Source organism: Alexandromys fortis, unplaced genomic scaffold, assembly GCF_014885135.2.
Source record: "Alexandromys fortis isolate MF-2015 unplaced genomic scaffold, M_Fortis_MF-2015_v1.1 scaffold_167, whole genome shotgun sequence".
NCBI classification, from domain to species: domain Eukaryota; kingdom Metazoa; phylum Chordata; class Mammalia; order Rodentia; family Cricetidae; genus Alexandromys; species Alexandromys fortis.
This window is the reverse complement of record NW_026068050.1, coordinates 865,521-888,899: the sequence shown is the minus strand read 5'-3', so window position 1 is coordinate 888,899 and position 23,379 is coordinate 865,521. Positions and strand designations below refer to the sequence as shown.

Below are 23,379 nucleotides of genomic sequence, written 5' to 3'. Positions count from 1 at the left end.
AGTGAGGCAGCCGGCCCTGTGCTGAGTGACCACTGTTGGTGGCAACCGTTTCTCATGGGCCCCTACCTTCAAGGCTGTGCGCAGTGCTTTCCGTGTCCCACGTGAAGCTTTCACACAGCCCTTCAAAGCAGACCGAGGGTTTCCACAAATGGTGCTGGGAAATTGGATGTGCACATGCAGAAGAATGAAGCTTGACCTCTAAGCTCTCACCAGTTACAAAATCAACTCAAGATGAATTAAGGACTTAACCCCAAGACCCGAGGTTATAAAACCAGCAGGGAAAAGGCTTTAGGATGTTAGAACAGGAAAAAAAAATTGTGTACAAGCCTCCAAAGGGATAGATAGGCAATAAAAGCATAAATAGACAAATGAGATTACATCAGACTAAAAACCTCTGTACCACAAAGTAAACAAGTCAACACATTGAAGAGAAAACAATGGGAGACATATTTGAAACCACACATCTGAGAAGAGGCCAAAATTCAGAATATGTAAGAAATTAAAAATAAAAACACCAACTAACCAAAAACTACTAACAATAAGAAAAAATAACTAAAACTCAAACAAACCAATGAAAAATAATTAGTATAAGACATACAATGGGATGGACACACACACACACACGACCATGAGGAAAGGCAAATCAAAACCGTATCACCTCACTCCCATTAGAATGGCTGTTATAGGGGCTGGAGAAATGGCTTACCAGTTAGGAACTAACTGTTCTTGCAGAGACCCTGAGTTCAGTTCCCAGTACCCGCGCCATGAAGATCACACCTGTAACTCTAGCTCCAGAACAACCAGATGCTGCTTCACTTCACTACCCCCACATATACGTAATTAAAAAGTAGAAAATATAAATCATAGAAAAAAATAAAAGCTGTTACAAAAATAAAAGAGCTGGTGGGAGCGGAGGAGGACCTCGCGCACACTGCTGGAGGAACATAAAGGAGCAGAGCACTGTGGAAAACAGCGAGGAGCCTCCAGTGACGAGAAACAGCTGCCATATGACCTAGCGAGCTCACTGCATAGCCGCGAGAAAGGAAACTGCACTGTTGAAGGAAGAGCCGCATTCCAGTGTTTACTATTGATAGGCAAGAAATGGAAATTATATTGATCACTGACTGGATAAGTAAAATAGGACACATGTACATAAAAAAAATAACATTCTGTCATTTGTGATCACACAGATGGAAGTAGAGGCCATCTGCTGAGTAAAATAAACCAGGCTCATACAAACCACAGTGTGATTTTAGTCAGATGTGGGTCCTAAAGGATGGTCTCAGAAGCTGGAAGTGAAATCATGGCTATCAGAGGCTGGGAAGGCTGGGCAACAGTTATAAACAGGTCAGAGGTATAAATTCAAATGTTTTGTACAGTATGATTATAGATAATACATAATTAATTTCAAAAAGTCAGAAGGAAGGATTTTGAATGTTTTTATCACCAAGAAATGCTGCATGTCCAGTTTATGTTTTTTGTTAAAAGAAAGGATAAGGTCCAGATATATGTTAAGAGTTTGCAGTGTGCTGTAACGGCAAAGCTTGTCCTACTCTACCCTTCTCCTAGCCAGAAGACAACAGCAGCAAAACAAAGCTTCACTTACGGCCTACAGAAATTTCTATCTAGACTGGCTCTGCCCCCATACCAACATCAGGCAGTAAGACCTCGATAAGAAATTCTATGAAGTAGGCATGACTCAAGAAAGAAGCTCTGACCTCAAAGGACTATAAAAGCAATAAACAAATGAAACCGCCCAATGGGCTTGGAGAGGCTGACAGTGGAGGCGCAGTCTAGCCCTGGTCCACAGACCACAACGGTCTACACCACACACCTAACATCACAGACTCCAGGAGTATGTGCTCTTGGTGTATGGATACCGCCTGTTTCTTACAGTAATATGAAAAAAAGTCAAGTTTAAAAAGTTGCATTTTATCCATTTTACTTAAAAAGAAAACTGCAAACATCTTAGGAGATACGGATGGATGCCCTGTTTGGAGAAGCAGCATGCACTGATTTCTATTCATAAAGAAATTAAAAATGAAAGAAAAAAGGGCAAGGGAGTCTCTGGGGAGAACAGCATCTCTTTGTCATTGCCTATGCTTATTACAATTAGAGACTTGATGTCACCGCTCCATGCCATGGAAATACGCCCGTATATATCCACGGAGACATCCAAAACCAAGGTCTTTCAAGTCTTCTGCCACATACCTACCTAATCAGATTGAAAAATGCTTTATTTATTTTTAATTTTTTTAAAGCAAACTTCTGGTCTTGAAATAGATGTCCTCAGGCAGAGTTCAAGTTCAAACATATATCTTTCAGAAAACATCATCTTTGAAAAGCTCTCAGTCTCTAGCACATGCAGTGTGATATATCCTATATGCGCATCAATCGCATGAATTCCTTCTATAATGCGCCGATGGCAATATTTCATGTTTATGTGTCACCAGGTATTTAAAATCCTATACTAGCCATAATTTAGTTGTATGGGGGTGGGTTAGACCTGGCACATGGCACCATTAAACTCATTGGCGGTTTATAATTTGCTTCATATCATACTGCCCGCTAAAATGGAGGTCCCAGGGTCCCAGCTCCTCCGTCTTTGAAAAGCCTATCAGATATCATTGAGCTTGGTTAAATGAGACTACAAATTAAACTGGGTTGTCACGTTACAGAAAGGACACTCCCAAGGACTCAGGCCCGGGATTTAGCCTTGCCAATAGCTGAGTATTCTTGGGCATGCTCACTTAATTCCTCTGGGTCTCAGCTTGCCTAACAAAGCAAACAACATAAAGAATATGGAACCCTTACCTCACAGGCGGTAGGAGAGATTAAATGAGATCAAGCATATCAAGGAAATCTACACACGAATAAGATACACAAATGCAATGTTGCTAACCAATCAGACCACTTGGAAATGTTAAAAAGAATACAATCTTACAGAAACTTCTTATTGTTTTCAAAGAGACCAAGCCTATATATATGCATACATACATACATACATACATACATACATACACACACACATGCACACTGTTTGTATGATGTGCGAGAGTGTTCATGTTGTCCCACTCCTCTTCCCTTTAAGTTCTGAGAGCGACCTGCCATAGCAGTGGCTCTGACTGCTGGTCTGATGAAGACAGCTAATAAATGACTCAAAGATTTCCTTGTTTTTGTTTTGTTAAGAGAGTCTCCTATGAAGAGTCCTGTCTGGCCAGAAACTCACGATGGAGCCCCGGCTAGTATCAAACAGGAAGTAATCCTCTTGCCTCAGGTTCCCACGTATAGCTAAGAGCCACACCCAGCTAAAGTAGTCAGCATTTATGCCAAGGACAGCATTATGTTCTAGACTGAGGAAGCCAACCTACTTCTAAAAGAAAATGGTTTAACCAAGCTTTTGCTTTTTTCTACGCCAAGATACCCTCATTGTGTGGTGGTTCAACATCAGAAGTAGAGGAGATAGCCCAACTGTGACAGTCTAATTTCCTCTGCATGTATGCGGAGAGGTAGTCAGGCATATTTTTATGAAATCTTCCAAAGTTTTGGAAGTAGATAAGAGCGTGGATTCTACAACTAGAATGTATGTTTAGTTTCAGAGATCATTGAGATAAAGATCAGAGTGACTTACAAAGAAGAGGTGATAAATTGCTCCACTACTTTGGATGTTTGGGAGGAAAATGGTTTGCCCAGGAGAACCTGAACAGGCAGCACTCCTTATCTGTGCATTTACACACAGGGCTGGGGAATAATGGGTCAATCTAGTTTAAGGGCAAATAATAAACGAGAGAATGAAGCGTAAAAGAGAAGAAAGGTACTGAACTTTTAATTGGTTTATAACCACGGAGCCAGTTATAACCCAAATATGGACTTATGGAGATTTCCATAATAGGATTTCACATGATAGGTAGCTCATAAATCTTTATTATGGAAGCTGCAACGATGTTAATTTAGGCAGGAATATTATATCATTCTATGTACTACATAGTAGCCATTTTTCAAATATTAATAACTTGACTCCTTTAGATTAAAAAATACCTCAAAATGCTCTGACTTCAGATGATAAATTTCTAGTTCAAAAGTTATTTTGGAGAACTCCTCTTTCTAGAATAAATAAATGGAGTTCTTACTGCCAGGGGTTGATTTGTTTGTTTTTAAATTCCTTTACTCAGTAAACTTTCCAGTTTCTCGTTTTCATTTATTTCTTTTGAGCAGAATTCACATTCTTTCCTTGTAAAGAGTAGATGTCCCGAATAGGGGCATCTCAAGAAAGAGTACTCAGAAGAACTATTCCCACAGGGATCCGAATCCCGTCCCCCACGCTGTGAAACAAAAACACAGCAGAGCGAGGATGCTATCCTATCTTCAGGAAAAGCTCACATTCCAAACAAGAGACAACGGTATGGGAAAGCATACTTAAAATGCTGCCAATTTTGGCAGATTATGTGTTTGTCAACATTTTCTGCAATAGAAGAAAAACGGAACAGCTGAACACCAGAGACACTAGAGGGCGCTGCAATACCAACATCTAGGCACCTCTGCACACCACAGAACAAGATCCAGCTGCTGAAGGGTGGTTCGCGTGGTCTGTCTGCCTGCTGTTGACTCGATGCTGAGTTCATGCAAAGGGAAGCACCCGATGAGAAGAACACAAGCAGGCCAGGAGCCCATTCTGGGCACAGCTCATCAGCTCACAGGGCTGCCTGCTTGAGACACTCTGCAGAAGGGCCAGGGGAACATCAAAAAGGATGACCCTGGTGACCTCAGCACGAATAATGCACTGGTGTAAAAACTGGGGCTTGAACACGTTTGCGCTAATAAAACACACAGGGGAGGAGAAATATCTGGTTGGTATCAGCTAAGCGGGCCAAGGAATCTGATGATTCTACAGCAGTCACTGCAGCATCCTGAAGCAATTTGACAAAATTTCCAAATACAGGGGTGGGGATATTTTAAAACCACTGACAAGTTCTCTACTGGAAAATGAAAAAAACAAAACACAAAACCAGAGTCAGGGTCAAATTATCCTCTCTCAAGGCTTTCTTAGATCCGGGTCAAACTCCCAACACGTACACAGCCTGGTCTCAGCAGGAAGCCTGAGCTGGACAATGGTTCCTCACACACAATCTGAAAAGATTCCCAACGTTCATTTCAGCTGAGGGGCTCATTTTATGTGTTGCTCATGGCAACTGCTCTGCATACCTTTGAGGCAAATTTGTCATTATAAAGCATTTATGTTTGTAATAAGAATGTCAACCTAGACAGCTAACTTTTATAAAGTAGACTGTGGGGGGCTGTGACTGCACAGTATAAGCAGCCGGGAAGGGAGAGACAGCATGTGTCTGTCATGACTGACCCTTCCGGAATGCCCTCACTGTCTGGGGCCTGTAAAGAAGACCTATATCCTACTGCCCTTTTGGTGACAGACACTCAGTTTAAAAACTGGGAGGAGAGCAGTCGGGGGTGGGGCGGCAGGAGTATGATGGAGCTGCTCACTGACTATGATCTCGACCCTTTGTTTGAGCTGCTGGTGTTAGCAACCACCCTGCACCTGGCACTGATCTCACATCTGCCTGGTAACCCACGTTATCTCTCAGAATCTTACACTGGCAGCACTGGCTGAATAATTTGTATTATCCTCTGAATTGCTACTATCTGGCACAACCAACCCTGAGCCCTTCCCACCCTTACACCCTGGTCTTCGTTCCTAGTGAATGGCTCCACTCTCTGGCTCAGGTCTCCATTTTCCTGCATCAAATCCACTCCGGATTTCTCTTCCACTTTTACTCCCTATGTCCAACTTGTTTACAACATCTATTGATTTTATTCCTAAATGTCCTGTAAGTTATTCTTTCTTCATCTCTGTTGTTGGACTTCCACAAAGGTTTTCCAGTGGGGCTCCTTGCTTCTCCTATGGATTTCTTTAAAAACTCCTCTCACAGGGAGCCCAGCTATCTTTAAAACCCACCTATTTAGATATCTAAGCAGCCGTTCACAGCTCTATTTCCTATCTCTTTCCCAACTTGTTCTTCCCACGCTGCTCTGTCTGTAGCCAGTCTCCCATTCCCTTTCTGTCCAAGGCCCTATTTTCATTCCTTAGGTGGCAAAGGAATTCCTACTTTTCCTTTCAAAGCCTTCTCAGGTGTTACTTCTGATGGAGAGAAGGCTCTGAACACTCTAAACCTCTCCTGCATCTGGACATCTCTCTTACTATAGTTAGCTCAGTTTTTGGTCTCCTTTAAGAACAGACACTTGTATCTCAGGGTCTAGCAGAGAACAAGGCACATAACACATGTTCAATTTACCCATACAAAATACCAAGAGACAGCTACGTTGAATCCAGTATGGTTATAAGGCGTCTTCGCTCAGAGCAGCTAAGAGTACACGAATAGCTTTTAGGAAACAGATGGAAGCTGGCAAAGGAATGGGGAAGGGGCAATAGCAGACAAACCCAAGTAATCAACACTCTTGAATGGCCAAACTACACAGCTGAGTACAGCTGATCAAAGAGCACTGTCTGCTGAGTGAGTCTGCCCCAGAGGCTCACTGGCTTTGTGCTGAAACAAAACTACACAAAACGACAAGGCTCCTTCATCATTCTACTCAATTTTCTATTCTTTTTCCCAAAGAAAGTAATAATTACAAAATGCAGGACTCTTCCCAAAATAGCCTACATTAGCTTTTATTTTTCCGTTATGGGCCCAGTGAGCCTTCAGCCTACTTCCACTTTATCAGCAGGGACCTCATTTCCTTCTCACGCCACGCGCTTTCCAGGGCCTCAGTGGGCCTTAAGTGAGATGGATATTGTAGGGGATAAACTGTAGAGGGACAGAAATGAGAAACACTGACGATCACACACATTGTTCCACCCGTGCCACTTTGCTGCAGCACACAAAGCACAACTGCAGAAGGGAAGCAAGTTCTAGACGGACACCCAGTATTGGATACTGTAGTATATAGGTCAGTTACTGCTCGACATTAATCCCTCCACCTGCTGAGGAGTTTCCTTTACTTCCAGCTACAGAGGTAACCCCCCACCCCATGACCCCTGGAGGCTATGCTGTTACAACATCCAAAATAGATGAAATGTTTAATATATGAAATCCTGTCTGGGTCCAAAGAACTAGGACTCCACGCTGTAAAATCTGCTGTGAGACTTACCACGTCGGCCAGGTATTTTACTCTTAAATTACTACAAAAATGTTTACATGGCCAAGGAACTCATTTGGAGCCGAGAGGAGATATTTGAGAAGGTAACTGTTGTAAGGCTTGACCGTCTGATTTGTGACTTAGGACTCCAGATTAGGAACTCAACCAATGTGAATCCCAACTTGTAATCCCCACTATACTCTCTCACCTCTTTAATATCAAAGCTCTGACTTTTCTTATATTAGGCAATTTATTTTGGCTCCAAGTTCATAGGAGCCCAAACCTCTTCTCTCTAAGCAAGTTCCCAGCTGGCCCTCTGACACTTCCACATGCCGAGCCATGAAATGAAGCGGATGCTGACCTAGGATGGCTGCATATGTGTAGCTGGCCACCGATCACCTGCTTCCTGTAATGTTTCAGTGTTGGGCATATTTGTGCCAAATTATAAAAGTGGGGATGGATTTCCATCTAGGTTTCTCCTTACTACTAAGCCAGTAATTAACTGCCCGTGTAGATAGTATGAACTTGTTGTAAATTCCTACCCATAACAGCTATTCCCCTTAATGCGTTTTCATTTAGTGTCTTGCTTTCTCAGCATCTACCCAAATAAGACAAATTGGGATTTGAGTAAAAAGTGCAATAAAAAGCACTGGTCTCCACAATTCACCTCAACTTTATTACAAGCGTTTAACAAGGCTGTGGTGTAGGAGGAAGAGCAAGTAAGCCTGCTGGGGAAACAGGAAAGTCCCCAAGTCTACCAAGCTTTGTACTGCCTTGCCTTGAGAACAAAGGCTTGCATTATTAAAGAGAGGACACCCATTGTCTTTGAATTGCAGTGGGAACCATTCAGAGAGTCAGTTGCATTTTCATAGATGTAAAAAAACTGAGCATCTTCTTTAAGGTAACTTCATCCAAATTTAACAGTCTTTCATGGCAGCATTTGTTCAAAGATTATCTTGTGAGATAAATGAGAAAAAAATCTCATTGAGACCAAGCAATAATCTACCACTCTACTCCATCTCTTCTAGGCAAAAGGCATTACATGGAGAGCTAGCTTATGGACTCAAGTATAATGGGGAAGGTCTGCTTCGGAGTCAGGACTCAGTCCACCATGAAACCGACTACCCTCTTTGGCCTTGGTCTCCTTTAGTAAAGATGACAAAGGCCCTTGAAAACTGACTTTAGTCTACCAGGATATGTGGTTAGTGGCTATTGTGGTTCTTTGAAAGACAAAGAAGGCAATGGAGATTCTTTACTTGGATATCAGGGAGGTTTTAGTTCAAGCTTAATTTTATGGTTACTTTTATTTAGAGACCAGGGAAGTGAGGGGCTGGAGTCCAGCCAGTGTGTAGCTCACCCAGACAGTCTGGCCTGCTGGGTGGTAGTCTGTCAAGATGAGAGAATAAGAGAAAACATAGATGAGGAAGAAATGGGAGCTGAAGGCAACTGATTGTGTGGGAATTGCTTTTGCTTTCCCTTTACTAAGATGCTTAGGTAGAAGCTGACTTACACTCACCACTCCCCATTTCTGACCCCGCTGCTAGCTTGCTGTTACTCATTTTCTTTTCTTTTTTACAGTTGAACTTTTATTGATTCTTTGTGGATTTCACATCATGCACCTCGATCCCACTCATCTCCTAGTCCCTCCCCATCTGCCCTCTCTACCCTTGCACCCTCCCATCCCCCAGGATAAAACAAGATAAAATTCGAAAGAAAATAAGAATCTCATTGTGGAAGCTGAAGTGTGGCACAGTGAGTCACACAGTCCTTTAGTCAACATTGTTACTTGCAAGTGTTCAAATGCATTGACTCAGTCTGGTTTGAAGTCTCTGGTTTTTGCTACATCATCAACACGTGGTCTTCACGGGGGTTCCTCTTGGATAGCCTGTTGTCCTGTGTCATGGAGAACCTGTAACTTTGTGTCTGCAGGACCAGCCCCTTCATGTGTTCCAGCAAATCATAGACAAGGTGCATGATGGGACGGGTCAACTCATAGCTCTAGTTCTGGGCTGGGTGGCTGCTGGTCAGTCCGCCAGCTCTCCCTCATCCTCAGTGAGCTCTCCAGTACTGTCCCGGCCAGCTCACCCTATTTAGTAAGTAGCAAGGGGTGGGGCCAATTTTCCTGCTCTTATATCCTTGGGGTCAGCTTGCCCACACCTACACCCCGAGGGCCAGCTCTACTGGTGTTGCCTGGTTGGGGTGTAGGGGCCACTTGCCTAGCTGGTGAGAGCCAGGGCCAGCTCTTTTGCTCTGGTGACCTCAGGGATCATTCTCTCACCTATCACAGGCATCAAGGGGCATGGGGATGTGCTTCTCTCTCTTGCCCACAGCACCATATATGGTTGGTGAGGGGCATGGCTCAGCCTCTCACACTTATGTTCTCATTGCCAGCTTCCCTATGCCTCCATCAACAGAGTCAACTCTACTGTGCTGCCCAGGCGAGGTGCGGGGCCCACTCTCCCTGGTCCTGTATCTGGTGAGGGGCAGGGTCAGCTGGTGAGTTGCAGTGCCAGCTCCCCTGAATGCCACAGGAAGCAAGGGGCAAGGAGAAAGCGGGGGCATCTCTTCCCCACCCACAAGGTCACTGCATTTTCTTGAGGCTCACCCAAGACTGTGAACACTTGTCTTGAAATGCCTGAGCTCTCGGCCTGTAAGTGACTACTGCTCCAATGGCTCGTGTTTTCAGCCACTTCTGTGTGTCTGCCTTTCCTCACATCGCTCTCTCCCCCCAACAGTCTCCTACACCCCAGCTAGTCTGACTAAATCAAGATTCTGGGGGATGAGCAAACCGTCTTTCCTAGGCCTCACACTTCCGAGAGCTCCTGTGTTTAGCTGGCCGTCATTTGCATGCTTCACTGACACCTCAGCTTTGATTCATATTTCATTTAGTGGCACCGCCATCCTTTTGGGGTTGTCCTGCCTAGAAATTTATGACTGCTGCCTCCATCTTACATGTAGCACTAACTATACATGGGCACCCTTTGTCAACTCTTAACCATGTCCCTTCTTTTTCTCTGTCCTACTGCAGCAACGGACTCACAGTTACCTGGACTGTTGCGAAAACACAATCGTGATTCCCTGCTTTGAGCCTTTTGGGTCTCTTCCACTATGATTTTCTTCTAAAACCATTCATTTTGAATCAACCCCTTTGTTTGAACCTTCATTATAATCTGTCTTATTTAAGTGTTATTTATGTTTTGTCTTCCCCACTGTATTATAAGCTCTGGGAGGGCAAGGCTTTTGTCTGCCGCATATGTATTGCTGTAAATCTACAGAATATCACAATGTTCAATGCTGTTTTTTGAAAGGTCATGAACTATTTTATCAAATGTCCATTATTATATATTGTACCAGGTTCTAAGCATATAAGAATTAAAAGGCCACGGTACTTGCAGTAGATGTCAAAAGCAATGGTGGGTAAGAGACTCATGAGTGTTTCTATACTGTGTAACAGAATCACTGCTTATTTGTACACCTTAGCATGATAATACCACACAGATATCAAGTCCTACAGTTTCTTTCTTTCTTTCTTTTTTTTTTAAAAAAGATTTATTTACTTATTATGTATATGGTGTTTTGCCTGCACGTATGCCTGCAGGCCAGAATAGGGCACCAGATCTCATTGTAGATGATTGTGAGCCACCATGTGGTTGCTGGGGATTGAACTTTGGACCTCTGGACAAGCAGCCAGTGCTCTTAACCTTTGAGCCATCTCTCTAGCCCCCCTAAAAACCCCAACTTTTTTTGTTTGTTTGTTTTTCAAGACAGGGTTTCTCTGTAACTTTGGAGCCTGTCCTGGAATTTGCTCTGTAGACCAGGGTATCCTCAAACTCACAGATCTACCTTTTTCTGCCTCCTGAGTGCTGGGATTAAAGGCTGAAAATGGTTAGAGCTGCGGAAAGAGAAGGAAAGGAGGCCGGGGAGAGAGCAGCTCTCATTGCTGGAAATTCCAGTTCTGTAGGTAAGGAAAAGGACCAAGGAAATGGTTGTTAGTGAGGATCCCTCGGGTAGTTATGGAACAGGTCATCTGTAGATCAGAAGGCTGAAATTCCTCACAGAGTCACACTGTCTCCAGGAAAAGGGAATGCAGACAAAAAACCCAGTATGTGTGAAAGTTGAGGAACACGAGGTAGGAGCTACTTATGATTTATGTTTGAGGACAGGACTACAGAGAAGAGAAAGCAAGGACACCTAAGGGAACCTGTGCCTTTAGGAAACCCAGTGTGATGATCTACAACCTCAAATGCTCTAGTCTGTCCTGCCACTGAGTAGATCAAGATATAATCTTTTAACAAAACCCAGTCAGCTATAATGACCATCACTCTCACACAGGATTTAATTGCATACTGCTATTCTATAGGTCATTCTAAACAAAGTTGTGCTCATACTATTTGATACTCTATGGCTCTTTGCAATAAACATTTTTCACCTTCTATAGTCTTTATAGTCACCACTTTTAATGGTTACAAACATTTAATTGGGACAATGTGCCGTAATTTATTAAACTATTTCTTAATATCAGGAGCTTAATTTGTTTCTAATTTTGGCATCACTGAAATTCTTGAGGTTGCTTCATTTTGTAGCATTCTTCTACAATCTTAAGAGGAAAAAAAGATGCTTATATCTTTGAAGTAACGAGAAAGAAAATATCTAAGTATAGACCCTATCTAAATATGTGTAGGAGAATGTCCAATATTAAAGAATAATAATGAATAACCTAGAGAATGTGGACTATTTTCCCAGTACTAACAACAATGAATTGTCTCATTGTATTTAAATGTACTCTATAGTTTATAAAAGTGGTCTTGCTACATAGCCATGCACATTATAACAATTTTCTGAGTAGGCATGGCAGCCAGCTTCCACAGATGTAAAAACCAAAAAAGTTCCTTGACCTGTTTAACAATAGAGGTACATTTTAGAATGTAGGCCCAGTTGACTCCAAAGCTCTTTATTCTATATTACACTGCCTTTTAGTTTAAGAACAATACAAATAAAACTATTCAAGATGAAGACAAATTAGAAGAAATGAGAGAGGAAAACTTTCAGCTTCAGCAAAAGTCCCAAGTTAAAACCACTTGTTTTACAACAAAGGCCAACACTGACACCTGCTATGGATTGAGCTGTCTCCCAGAATTCCTGTGTTGAAGCCCTAATCACCAATACAGCTGCAGGTGGAGATAAGGGCAATAAGAAGGTAATTAAGTTTAAACAAGTTATGAGTAGGGGCCTAATACGATGTCATTAATGTACTTGCAGTAAAGAGACCCCTGAAGGCTTCCCTGCTTTCTCTGTGACGTCAGGATACACGGAAAAGGTGGCTGCTTACAGAGCCAGTGAAAGCCTTCGCCAGGAGCCAAGTCAGCCACAACCTGGCCCTTAGGTTTTCTAGACTCCAGAATTCAGAAAATTAATTTCTCTTAGGCTATACAGACTATGACAGCTTTTCTATAAACTTACGTAAACAAAAACTGTGGGGGTGCCACCCCAACAACAGCTATGAATGTTTTAGAAGCGGCCTTAGGACTAGGCAGATGCTGAAAGCATTTAGAGATGATGTTAGAAAAAGCCTGGGTAAGTCTGGACTGACAGCTACAGCAGAGATAGATGCTAATGGAGAGGGCAGTGAGGTCGCTGATGAAATGAACTCCATCTTAGAAACTACTGGAAAGGTGACACACGTCACACAGTGGCAGAGAATCGGACTGCACTGTCTGCTAGTGCTGAGGAAAGAACACGAGAGATAAAGCTGGATTTTAGTTGAGACGGTCAAGCCAGGCACTGAAGGAGTACCTCTGTTTCTCCTGACTGCATAAAGGACAAGAGGAAAGGGGAAAGAAGATGAAGACTGCTTGGTCTATTCATGTAAAAGACACGAGTGTTTAATCTTTTGTTTTGCTTTGAGACAAATCTCATGTACTTGGGATGGCCTCAGACTCTACATAGCTGAGGATGGCCTGAACTGATTCTCCTGCCTCTGCCACCTGTGTGCTAGGATTAGGGGTGTGTACCACCACACCAGGCTTGAAAGCTTGTTCTTTACAGGACACTAAGGGTGTGGGCTAAACAGTTATTAGAAAAAGAGGTCATGGGTATAGTTCCCAGACTTCTCAGCAGAAGTCAGGAAGAGGGACGAGATAGTACATTAGCAGAGACTGCCAGTTTGGGTGCAGTTTTTGTCCAGAGGGGATGGAGAAAGAAGAATGGTACAAAAAGACTACCAGACAGCTCGAAGTCTACAGGCCTGGGCCACAGAGCTCTTCGGCTGTCTGTGTACATTATGTTCAATGAAAAGGAAGAAGGCCATGGGGTGATAGAGAGGTTCAGACTATTGCTGGAGAGAGGGCTCAGAGATTAAGAGGACTTGGCTCTGGTTCCCAGCACTCATATTAACCAGCTCACAACCATCCGTACCTCTCCAGTTCCAGGGAACCCAATGCCTTCTGCTGGCGTCTACAGGCACTCACACACATGGAATGCGCATAAACTCACATAAGCACACGCACATACCACTTATACATATGAAGTCTTTAGAAAAACTTTCAGAAAAAGGTATCAATGTTGTTCTTCTTATGAAGGGTCCAGTGGGTAGGGCTGTTTCCTTCTGGATGTCCGGTGATGATCCTCTTCCCTAGATTTGGAGAGCTAGGGGGACAACGAACAGTGCCTGAGGGTGGGAGAGCCTTCTGTGGGGCCATACGAGTGACAGAGGATCAAATGAGGGCATCTTTTAGAGAAATACGAGTTAAGGGCATTTAAGACTAGCTAAAATTGGACTTTTGTACCCATCTTTCCTCCTTTCTTTCTGCCTCTGATTTCCCGTATTTTAGGATGGAATGTCTATCCTATGCCTGTACACAACTATACTTGGAAAGCGAGTAAGCTGTCTGGTCTTACAAGGTTCACGGACAACGATGTTGCATTAAGATGAATTTCACCTTAAGTCTCATCCATATCTCATTTAGATAACATGCAGATGAGACTTTAAATGAGGACTTTAGAGTTGATTCTTGGGAGTCAGACCTTTAAGGGGACTGGGATGCATCTGCCTGCGACAAAGATGAGTTGAAGTGAGGGTAGGAGGATGGACTCCTAGGAACTAAGTTGTGTCGTCTTCACATTTACAGGCTGAAGCTTTAAAGCACAATGAGACCATATTTGATTAAGTTATACAGTTATAACTTAACGTTATACAGTTGGGACCTGGCTACAATAGTGTCCTTCTAAGAAAAGGCCAGAATGTCTGTTCTCTCTTAGTGACTCTCATCATGGCGGGAGGACTCAGAAGGGACAGCCCTTATCGGAAAATAACCAAGTTAGAACTCTAACTTTGGACTGTTCAGCTTCCAGAAACATGAGAAAATCAATTTCTATTGTTGGGCTAGGGATTTAGCTTGGTAGTAGGGTGCTTGCCTAGCACACACAAGACCCTAAGTGCAATTCCCAACAACACATGCACATACACACAAATCCTATCATTTAAGACACACAATCTATGATACTTTGTTATGGCAGCCTGAAAAAGCCGACACAAAGTAGATATTTTAATAGTTTACCACTACAATGAATATGTAGGTATGGCCCTTTACCTTTCAAATTGTCTTCCTTTTGCAATATTTTAAGAGACAAGTCCTATCTATTAGGCTATTCTAAATTCCACCAACATGGTAAAGGGATATGTTAAGGAGACAAACACTAAAAAGAATTGTTTGGGCCAACCGTTGTTTTCTTTAGCTCATTTCTACAAATGCAGGGTTCTCAGATTTCTTAGAATTTATTCCTTTAGGGTTGTATAATCAATTAGATACTTCTGGAAATGCCCAGAAAGCCTTCAAAGAGACATTTATATTCAGCATTTAGTATAAAGCACCCTGTTCCAAACCTGCCAACAACTCCCAGTATATAATCACTCGCCACCTGTTCTTTTGAGATTGCTTTTGTATTATTACAAGCAAAGAAATCAATACTACACCATTGATTTAGGAAAGAGACAAGATTGCGTGGCAATAATACATAAAGTTAGTCAAGCCCCACTTCTCAATTGTTTTGAAAGAACAGATTCTTTTATGCTCCTTTCTGAAATAGGTACTCATTCTGCATTGGTGATCTGTAGCAATAAAGACCCAAGATAGATAAGGTACTATAACCCCAATTGATGTAATAGCTCTTAAGAGCTACACAGAATCTCAAAATGCCTTTTTATCCTCAATAGTAATATATTAACTTGAGTCCATATCTTCTCTCTGCAGTTTGTCCCTTGGCTTAATTTTAAAAGTGTGGGCTGCAGCAGAGGGTCAAGACAGTCAGCAGTGGAGGTGTTGCAATTGCAGAGAAGCCACCAGCTAAAGAGCTGATCCAACATATAGGTCTTGATAGGCAGGTAAGGCAATTGTTTATCTTATCCATTAATTTACTAAGACACCATCTGGTCCTTCTAAGCCAAATTAACGTGTAAAAGTCATTTAGATATGTTAATTGGTTTTGAACCAGTGGATGGAATCAGTAAAAGGAGGCTATGGGAATGGAGAACATTATACTGAGCTTGGTGCTTTCAAACACTTTCACCTGGATTGTCTCACTTAGTTGTCACCTTAGTCCCAGAAGGTACGTGGTGTATCATCTTAAACATCTGAGACGAGAGGAAAAAGCATCTTTGAGACCCAAAGATTTTTAACTCTCTTCAAGTAGGGAAGCCGTCAAAGACAGTTCACTTAGCCACACGATAGCCCCAGAGATAGGTGTTATTGCTGACGAAACTACAAAATGGTGAAGTCAGGAACAGAAGGCAAATCGTTAGAGATGTTAGTCCACACCACACTTGTTACACTCATGATATTTGTGTCTGACTATTACAGTGAGTATAACCAGACAGGAATCCTTCATGTCAAGTGGTCTGTGTCTCTCAAAATAGTGCGCCGTTTGGAACAGTGGACTTGCATTTTAAATCAGAAATACCTGAGGCTTTTAAAAATTACATTTATTGGGGTGTGTGTGTGTGTGTCAAAGTGCATGAGTCCATATTCTCCTTCCACTAGCTGCGCCCCAGGGACTGAACTCATCAAACTCAGTCATCAGGCCTGTTGGCAAGTGCCTTTGTTCAATGAGTCATTGAACTTAAATTCTAGTTCTACTTGTAGCTAAGTGACCTCACTGAGCAAAACCTTCCTCGTGTGTCAACTGGAGAAAAAGATCTTGACCTTATGAGCAAGTATTAGTTACCTTTGTCATTAGAAGTGTTCCCCAGGGAGCAGAGAAGTCATGGAGGAGGGACAGACAAGGATCTCTTACATGGTAGAGACACGGAAGCATGGAATGGAAGGCACAACAGTCTCGTTTTTACAGGTGACCAATGCAAACTGCCAAGGCTCAGCAGCTACTTCTTTTAAGAGAAGTCTGAGGTCTGTGATAGTTAATGTTCATTCTCAATGTGAAGGGCTTTATGAGTATCATGGAAACACACCTCTGGGTGTGACTATGAGGTGGTGTTTATGAGGGTGTTTGCAGAAAGGCTGGAAAGAATAGGAAAGACCCACCCTGAATGTGGGCAGCACAGTCCTATGGGCTAGGGTCCCAGACTGAAGAAAAGAGGGAAAGTTAACCGAGAATCAGCATTTCCTTCTCCCCACGTACCTGCTGTGCCTTCCCCACCACGAAGGACTGCATCCCCTCCTACTGTGGCCAAAATCAATCATCCATTCCTGAGGCTTCTTATCAGGTATCTGGTCACAGTACTTCCAGACTCCTGCAGAATGTTTGCTTCTCCTATTTTCTTTAATGTTTATTTTTCCTTTTCATAAAAAACCTGCTTATTAGAGTATATCTGCTAGTAAAGTGGGAAGAAAGAACGGAGCCACCTCAGTAACAAGGTGCTGGCTAAGAGTAAGGTAAGGCTAGGCATGCAGGTGCACCTTTAGTGCCAGCACTCACAAAGAAAGAGCCAGGAGATCTCTATGAGTTTGAGGCCAGCCTGGTCTATATAGTTCAAGGCCAGCCAAGGCTACACAGTAAGACCCTGCCTCAAAAACAAACAAACAAAAAAAAAAACAAAAAACAACAACAACAACCACCAACAACAAAAGAATGTTTGAAAAAAAAAAAAAACCTGGGCATTGGTGGTGCATCCCAGTTTGGGATGCAGAGGCAGGGGATCTCTGTGAGCTTGAGGCCAGCCTGGTCTACAGCGTTCCAGGACAGCACAGAGCTACACAGAGATACCCTGTCTCGAAAAAGAAGAAAAGAAGTTTAAGGTGAGACTTTCGATATTTTCTTACCTTGACGGCATAGTTATTGAGTGGATCTTTTGCATATGAGGCAGTGTAGTAGACCGCATCTCCAGCTTCGCAGCACGGTTTGTCGCTGGTTAGCCTGAAATCTGACCAGCTGTCCACTCCAAAGCGGAGTTGGTCTTTCTGCCCAGCCATGAAGAGGTCTTCGCATTTAACAGCCAATTTCTTCAAGGCATCTGTATGAAGGCTTCGGATTTTACCCACCACTTCCTCCCGATTTTCAAGTCCTCGATAAAGTGCTTGTCTCTGTGGCTTCTGGATGCTTCGACCCTGTCTACAGGAGAGACCACGTCGGCTGGAGAGGGACTCCATACTGTTGGAAAATCTGTCCTTAATACTGAGAGTGGCTAAGCTGGAGATACTGTTTGCTGCTGAAGGAACAGGTCTCTCTTTGTGCAAAGGTCTCTCCAAGGAGTCGTAAGACTCAATGTCCAGTCCTTTGAGTTCACAGCTAATAGACGACCCAGCACTGCTGGCATCCCAGTTGGGGTCAATATCGTAGGTGGGATTAGCCATGACACAAAGGCTACTTTCCATGGTCTTCTGAAGGTCTTTGGAAATCGGCTCTGTATTGGCTCGTATCATTTTCTTTGGCAGTGGGGGTGGCGTGGGTTGAGAAGCATTCAATACTTCCTGGTCTGTCTTCTCTCCAAAGGCAATGGCATCGTCCGAAGCTCCCTTGGGATGCCGTGGATGCTTGGGAGGTATCATAGCTGCTCTAGACTGCCCTGTGTTATTTTTAAAGAAAGAAGAAAAGAGAATTAATCAAAAATTTCAATCTCATTTCATAATTGAAGCAAGTAGAAATGAGTGAAGTAGGCATGGGGAATCTTATGCTTTCCCTGAAAACGTGCAGCCAAGGAATGAACACTGAATGAATAAGATTCCAAAGCTTGACTGGAGCAACAAATATGAATTCTGTCTCAGCATTTCTCTGCCAGAGGAACGTGACACTAGTTTAGGTGGTGGGCTTTGTTTTCACAAAGGACTGCAGATTTTCCAGTCCTGTTCCCAGTGATGCTAACACTCACGATGCCACAGCACCAAGAAAGGACAGACACTAGAAACATCTGAATTGTGACAGTAGAGATGATAGCATTTGTGGATCAAAGGAAATACTTGGGAGCATTATTGAATCGAAACTAGCAATTGGGACCACTGTACAGAGCCTGACAAAATATTGTTCTGTTTCTTGTAAGAGCATTCTGGTTTTACATTTTATATAACACCTGCCATTACATATATGTACATATAATGTATCCAATGTTTATGTTTAGAGGGCAAAGCATATGAGGGTTCAGTAATACTTTGTTTCTTACATAATGGAAAGAAGACACTATTTTTCTAAAAACAGAAATATATAATGAAATTTCTACAAAAGTTACAAAAATTAGTCATGTTATTCAAAAAATGAGGCCTTTACTCAAGAGAAAGAGGGAGAGCACAATGCCTGGTTTTGGGCTGCATTATGCTGCAGTCCTAACCCTTGGTATCTTTGAATAGGTCCTCATTTGGAAATGGTCTTCCCATTTCCAATGGTTGAGGTTAAGGAGGACCCTAATCAAATATGGTCGGTATTCTAATAAGAAGAAAATACAATATGAAGACAAATAAGGGGGATACTATGTGGTTACAGGGGCAGAGACAGAAATGATTTAACTATAAACCAGGAATGCCAAAGATGGATGGCCATCGTTAAACATTAGGCAGAAGCAAGAACAGATTCTACCTAGTGTCTCAGAAGAAGCATGGTTCTGTGGTCAGAAGTTTCAGTTTGAGTAACTAGATTCCACAACTTTCAAATAATTAGTTTCTGTTGTATTAAGCAACCCATTTAAGGCACGTTATTACAGTAGTCTTAGGAAATCAAGACATTTTGCTACTTATAATGATAGAGAGTATAGGTAAACGAATTGTGTGAAGCTAATACTATCCACCCAGTCTGATCTAGAATCACCTAGGAGACCTCTGAATATGTCTGTAGATTTCTGTGATAGGCTAATTGGAGTGGGAGGAGCCACTCCAAATGTGGGCAGCACCAGACTTTGGGCTGTGATTCCGAACTGAATAAAATAAGAGTGAGCTAAACACCAGCATTCATCTCTGCTTCCTGACATCAGATGCAAAGCTGCCTCGGATTTCTACTGCCATGACCCCCACCCCTATGACAGACTGTCCCTTAAGCTGTGAGCCAGAACAAACCCTCCCTCCATGATCTGCTTTTGTCATAGTAATGAGGAAAGTCACAAATACAGATGCTTCTGAGATGCTAATAAGTGGTGGTTTGTTTTGTTAAAACCACATGCTTGAAGAAATACCAAGGACAAGACTCAATATAAACTGTGATTACAATTATATTCTATGTCTTACATATAGTACCTTGATCAAGAATACCTAGGAGTTTAAATATACTACGAACTACCACGTATATACAGCAAACCGAAGGATCTCCTTTCTCCACTAACAGCACACAGCAGTATTTTTATAAGGAAGAAAGTTGCATTAAACACAAACAAAAATATACAGAGAGAATGTACGCAAGAGTGGGATTCAGATAGGGAGGTAGAGAAAGAGGGGAAAGGGAGGAAAAGGAAGAAGGGCAGTGAAGAATAAACAAAGACTATATAGCTCTAGGGAGCAAAGGTTTTTAAGACTCTCCAGCTGGGATTTGGCTTAGTGCAGTGCTTGCCTGAAATGTACAAGCCCTTACTTATGACCGTTATTAGCATACAACTAACTAACTGCTAGCTAGCTAGCTAAATAACTAATTAAATTCTCCTGAAGAAAAACTCAGGGCTAAATGGATTCACTAATGAATTCTACCAAATGCTTAATATTAATTAAACCAAAGTATTACTACCAATCTCTTCCAAAAAGTAGCAGGGAAGAGGGAACACTTTCTACCTTGAATTTTGTAGAAGCAATGTTACCTACACAACCAAATCAAAGACATCCAAGAAAACTAAAGATTACTATTACTTATGAATAAGGTGAAAATAGTAAGGCATTAGCAATAGAACCTGGCAACACTACACTTTAAACATTATAAACATTATAATGGCATAGAATTTTGAGTTTATTCAAGAATGCAAGGTTGGTTTTTAACATCTGAAAATTAATCTGTATATTATGCTAACAAAATACAAAAGAAAAAACAATCTCACATGATCTTCTCAAATTTGTAGAAAATGTATCTGGTAAAATCTAATGCCTTTCCATGACAACATCCAACAAATTTGGGACAGAAGGGAACATTCTCAGCCTGACAGCTTCTTTCAAACCAAGAGCTAACATCATACTTGATGATAAGAGACTAGATGCTCCCCTCCTAACGTCAGGAATACAAGGCTTCTATCATCACCATCTTTATTCTGTCTTCTACTTGAGCACCACCCATGGAAATCTAGAAACAGTAACAAATAAAAGCATCCTGATTGGAAAGAAATAAAACTATTCTATGTATAGATGATATAATCTTGTATTTTGAGAAGCCCAAGGAATCACATGAATATCTACCAGAAGTAATATGCCAGGGCTCAGATGGTACAGTGCTTGCCTAGCATGCAAGGTGCCTTCGGTTCAATTCCTAGCACGTCACAGAACTGAATGTCGTGGGATATACTTGTAATTTCAGTACTTGAGACATGAAGTCAGGGGGCACAAGAAGTCAAAGCCATCCTCAGCTACCCAGTAAGTTTGAGGCCAGTGTGAACTACATGAGAACTTGCTGTAAACAAACAAAAGAAAAGAATACATCAGTTTAGTGAGTCTACAAGATACAAGATTACTGTACAAAAATCAATTGCAATGACTACTCTAAAATTGATATTAAGAAAATAACCCTATTTGCAACAAAGAGACTAAAGTATTAAGGGAGAAATTTAATTAAGCAAGAGTTGTATGCTGAAAACTATAAAACAGCACTGAAAGAAATTAAAAAGTACCAGCATAAATGGAAATTAGTTATGTTATTAAAAATCAGTCACATTATTAAAATGACTAATTTTATGCAGCCTATTTAAGCTCATGGATCAGAGACTTTAATATTTCTAAGATGGAAATACTTCCCAAATTGACCTACAGATTGAATGCAATCCCTATGAAAATCTCAGTTGGATTTCTTGCAGAATTGATGTGGGGACCCCAAAATTCAGATGAAAACATAAGTGGCTTAGGAGTAGTCAAAAATAGTCTTAGCTCATTACAAAATTATAGTAATCAAGACAGTGTAGTACCTAGTATAAGAGCAAAGATATAGAAAAATGGAATTGGTTTGAGGGGCCAGAAAGAAACCTTTATATTAATGGGTCAATTAATACCAACAAAGGTTGTCCAAACAATTCAATGGAGGAAAATACAAACAGGGTTGTGACAAGTGAATACACATATGCAAAAATTAAGGTTGGACCCCTGTTTCACACTATAAACAAAGATAAACTAAAATGTATAAAAAGATCTAAATGTAAGAGTTAAAACTATAAAACTCTATATTATTCTTTGCTGGGAATCAAACGTGGGGTCTCAAGCATGCTCTAACCCTGAGCTATATCCTTATTCCAGAAATATGACAAATTTGACAATAGAAATAAATGGTTGTGTTCTTGGGCAATGGTTAGTTCTAACACCTAATATAAAACAAGATAACAAAAACAGTGTGGTAAAAGAGAAAATTTAAAAAAAAAAACTTATTTGCTTCAAAGTACATCTTCGAGAAAGTAAAAAGAAAAAGCCAAGCATGGTGACACATGCCTGTAAACCTGGTACTCTGGAGGCTGAGGATAGATTGTTACATAGCAAGACCTTGGATAGACACCCAAGGAAGAGGAGGGAGAAAGGGCAGAAGAAAGAGAGAGATCAGAAGGAGATCAGAAGGAAGAAGGGAGGGAGGAGAGAAATACAGAGTAGGGGAACATGTGTCCAAACTACATATCTGGGAAGAAACCTGCATCTAGAATATATAAAAAACTCTTTTAAGAATATTGAAAAATGGGCAAGGGATTCACAAATTTATACAAAGATGATATACAAATGCCCAATACACACATGAAAAATGTCTAACATCAATACTCATTAGATAATTATATAATAAAACCCTAATACTTCACAACTACTAGGATTGTTATAATAAAAACGACAGTAATAAAATTCACAGGTAAGCCGTGGTGGGATGTGGAGAAATTTGGATGATCATACGTTGCTGGTAGGCATCTAAGAGAGAATAGCTACTTTGGAGAACAGCCTGGGAGTTTCTCAAAGAGTAAAACAGAGTCTTCACATGCCAGCACATGAGCTCCTACAGAGATAGCCACTGAAAATAAACATGTCAACACAGAGACCAGAACATGTGCTTATGCTGTATTATCCCTGACAGCCCCAAAGTGGAAACAACGCAAATGTCTACCACCTACTGAATGGGCAAATAAGATGTGGTATGGCCACAAAATTGAAAGAAGCTTCCCACTTCTCCCATATTGGGTTATTTGTACCTCTCTCTAGTGTTGGAACACAAACCCAGGGTCTCATAGATGCTAAGATACTCTGCTGCTCAGACATTAAGGGCATCATTGAATAAATGGGACCTCCTGAGACTGAGAAGCTTCTGTAAAGCAAAGGATACTGTCACTAAGACAAAAAGGCAACCCACTGACTGGGAGAAGATCTTCACCAACCCCGCAACTGACAAAGGTCTGATCTCCAAAATATATAAAGAACTCAAGAAACTAGACCGTAAAAGGCTAATCAACCCAATTATAAAATGGGGCACTGAGCTGAACAGAGAATTCTCAACAGAAGAAGTTCGAATGGCCAAAAGACACTTAAGGTCATGCTCAACTTCCTTAGCAATCAGGGAAATGCAAATCAAGACAACTTTAAGATACCATCTTACACCTGTCAGAATGGCTAAAATCAAAAACACCAATGATAGCCTTTGCTGGAGAGGTTG

General features: G+C 41.6%; 1 protein-coding gene across 8 annotated transcripts in view; it reads right to left on the bottom strand.

Moving 5' to 3' along the window:
- Window positions 1-23,379, bottom strand: part of Peak1 (pseudopodium enriched atypical kinase 1) — a 209,258-nt gene that overhangs the window by 6,685 nt on the left and 179,194 nt on the right. For 7 of the 8 annotated variants that reach the window (XM_050119451.1, XM_050119448.1, XM_050119452.1 and 4 more), the window contains one exon: window positions 17,421-18,163. In XM_050119451.1, the coding sequence (XP_049975408.1) occupies window positions 17,421-18,163 (743 nt within the window). Of the gene's footprint in view, window positions 1-13,696; window positions 13,795-17,420; window positions 18,164-23,379 lie in introns of those variants that run through there. The other variant, XM_050119455.1, reaches the window with a different exon arrangement.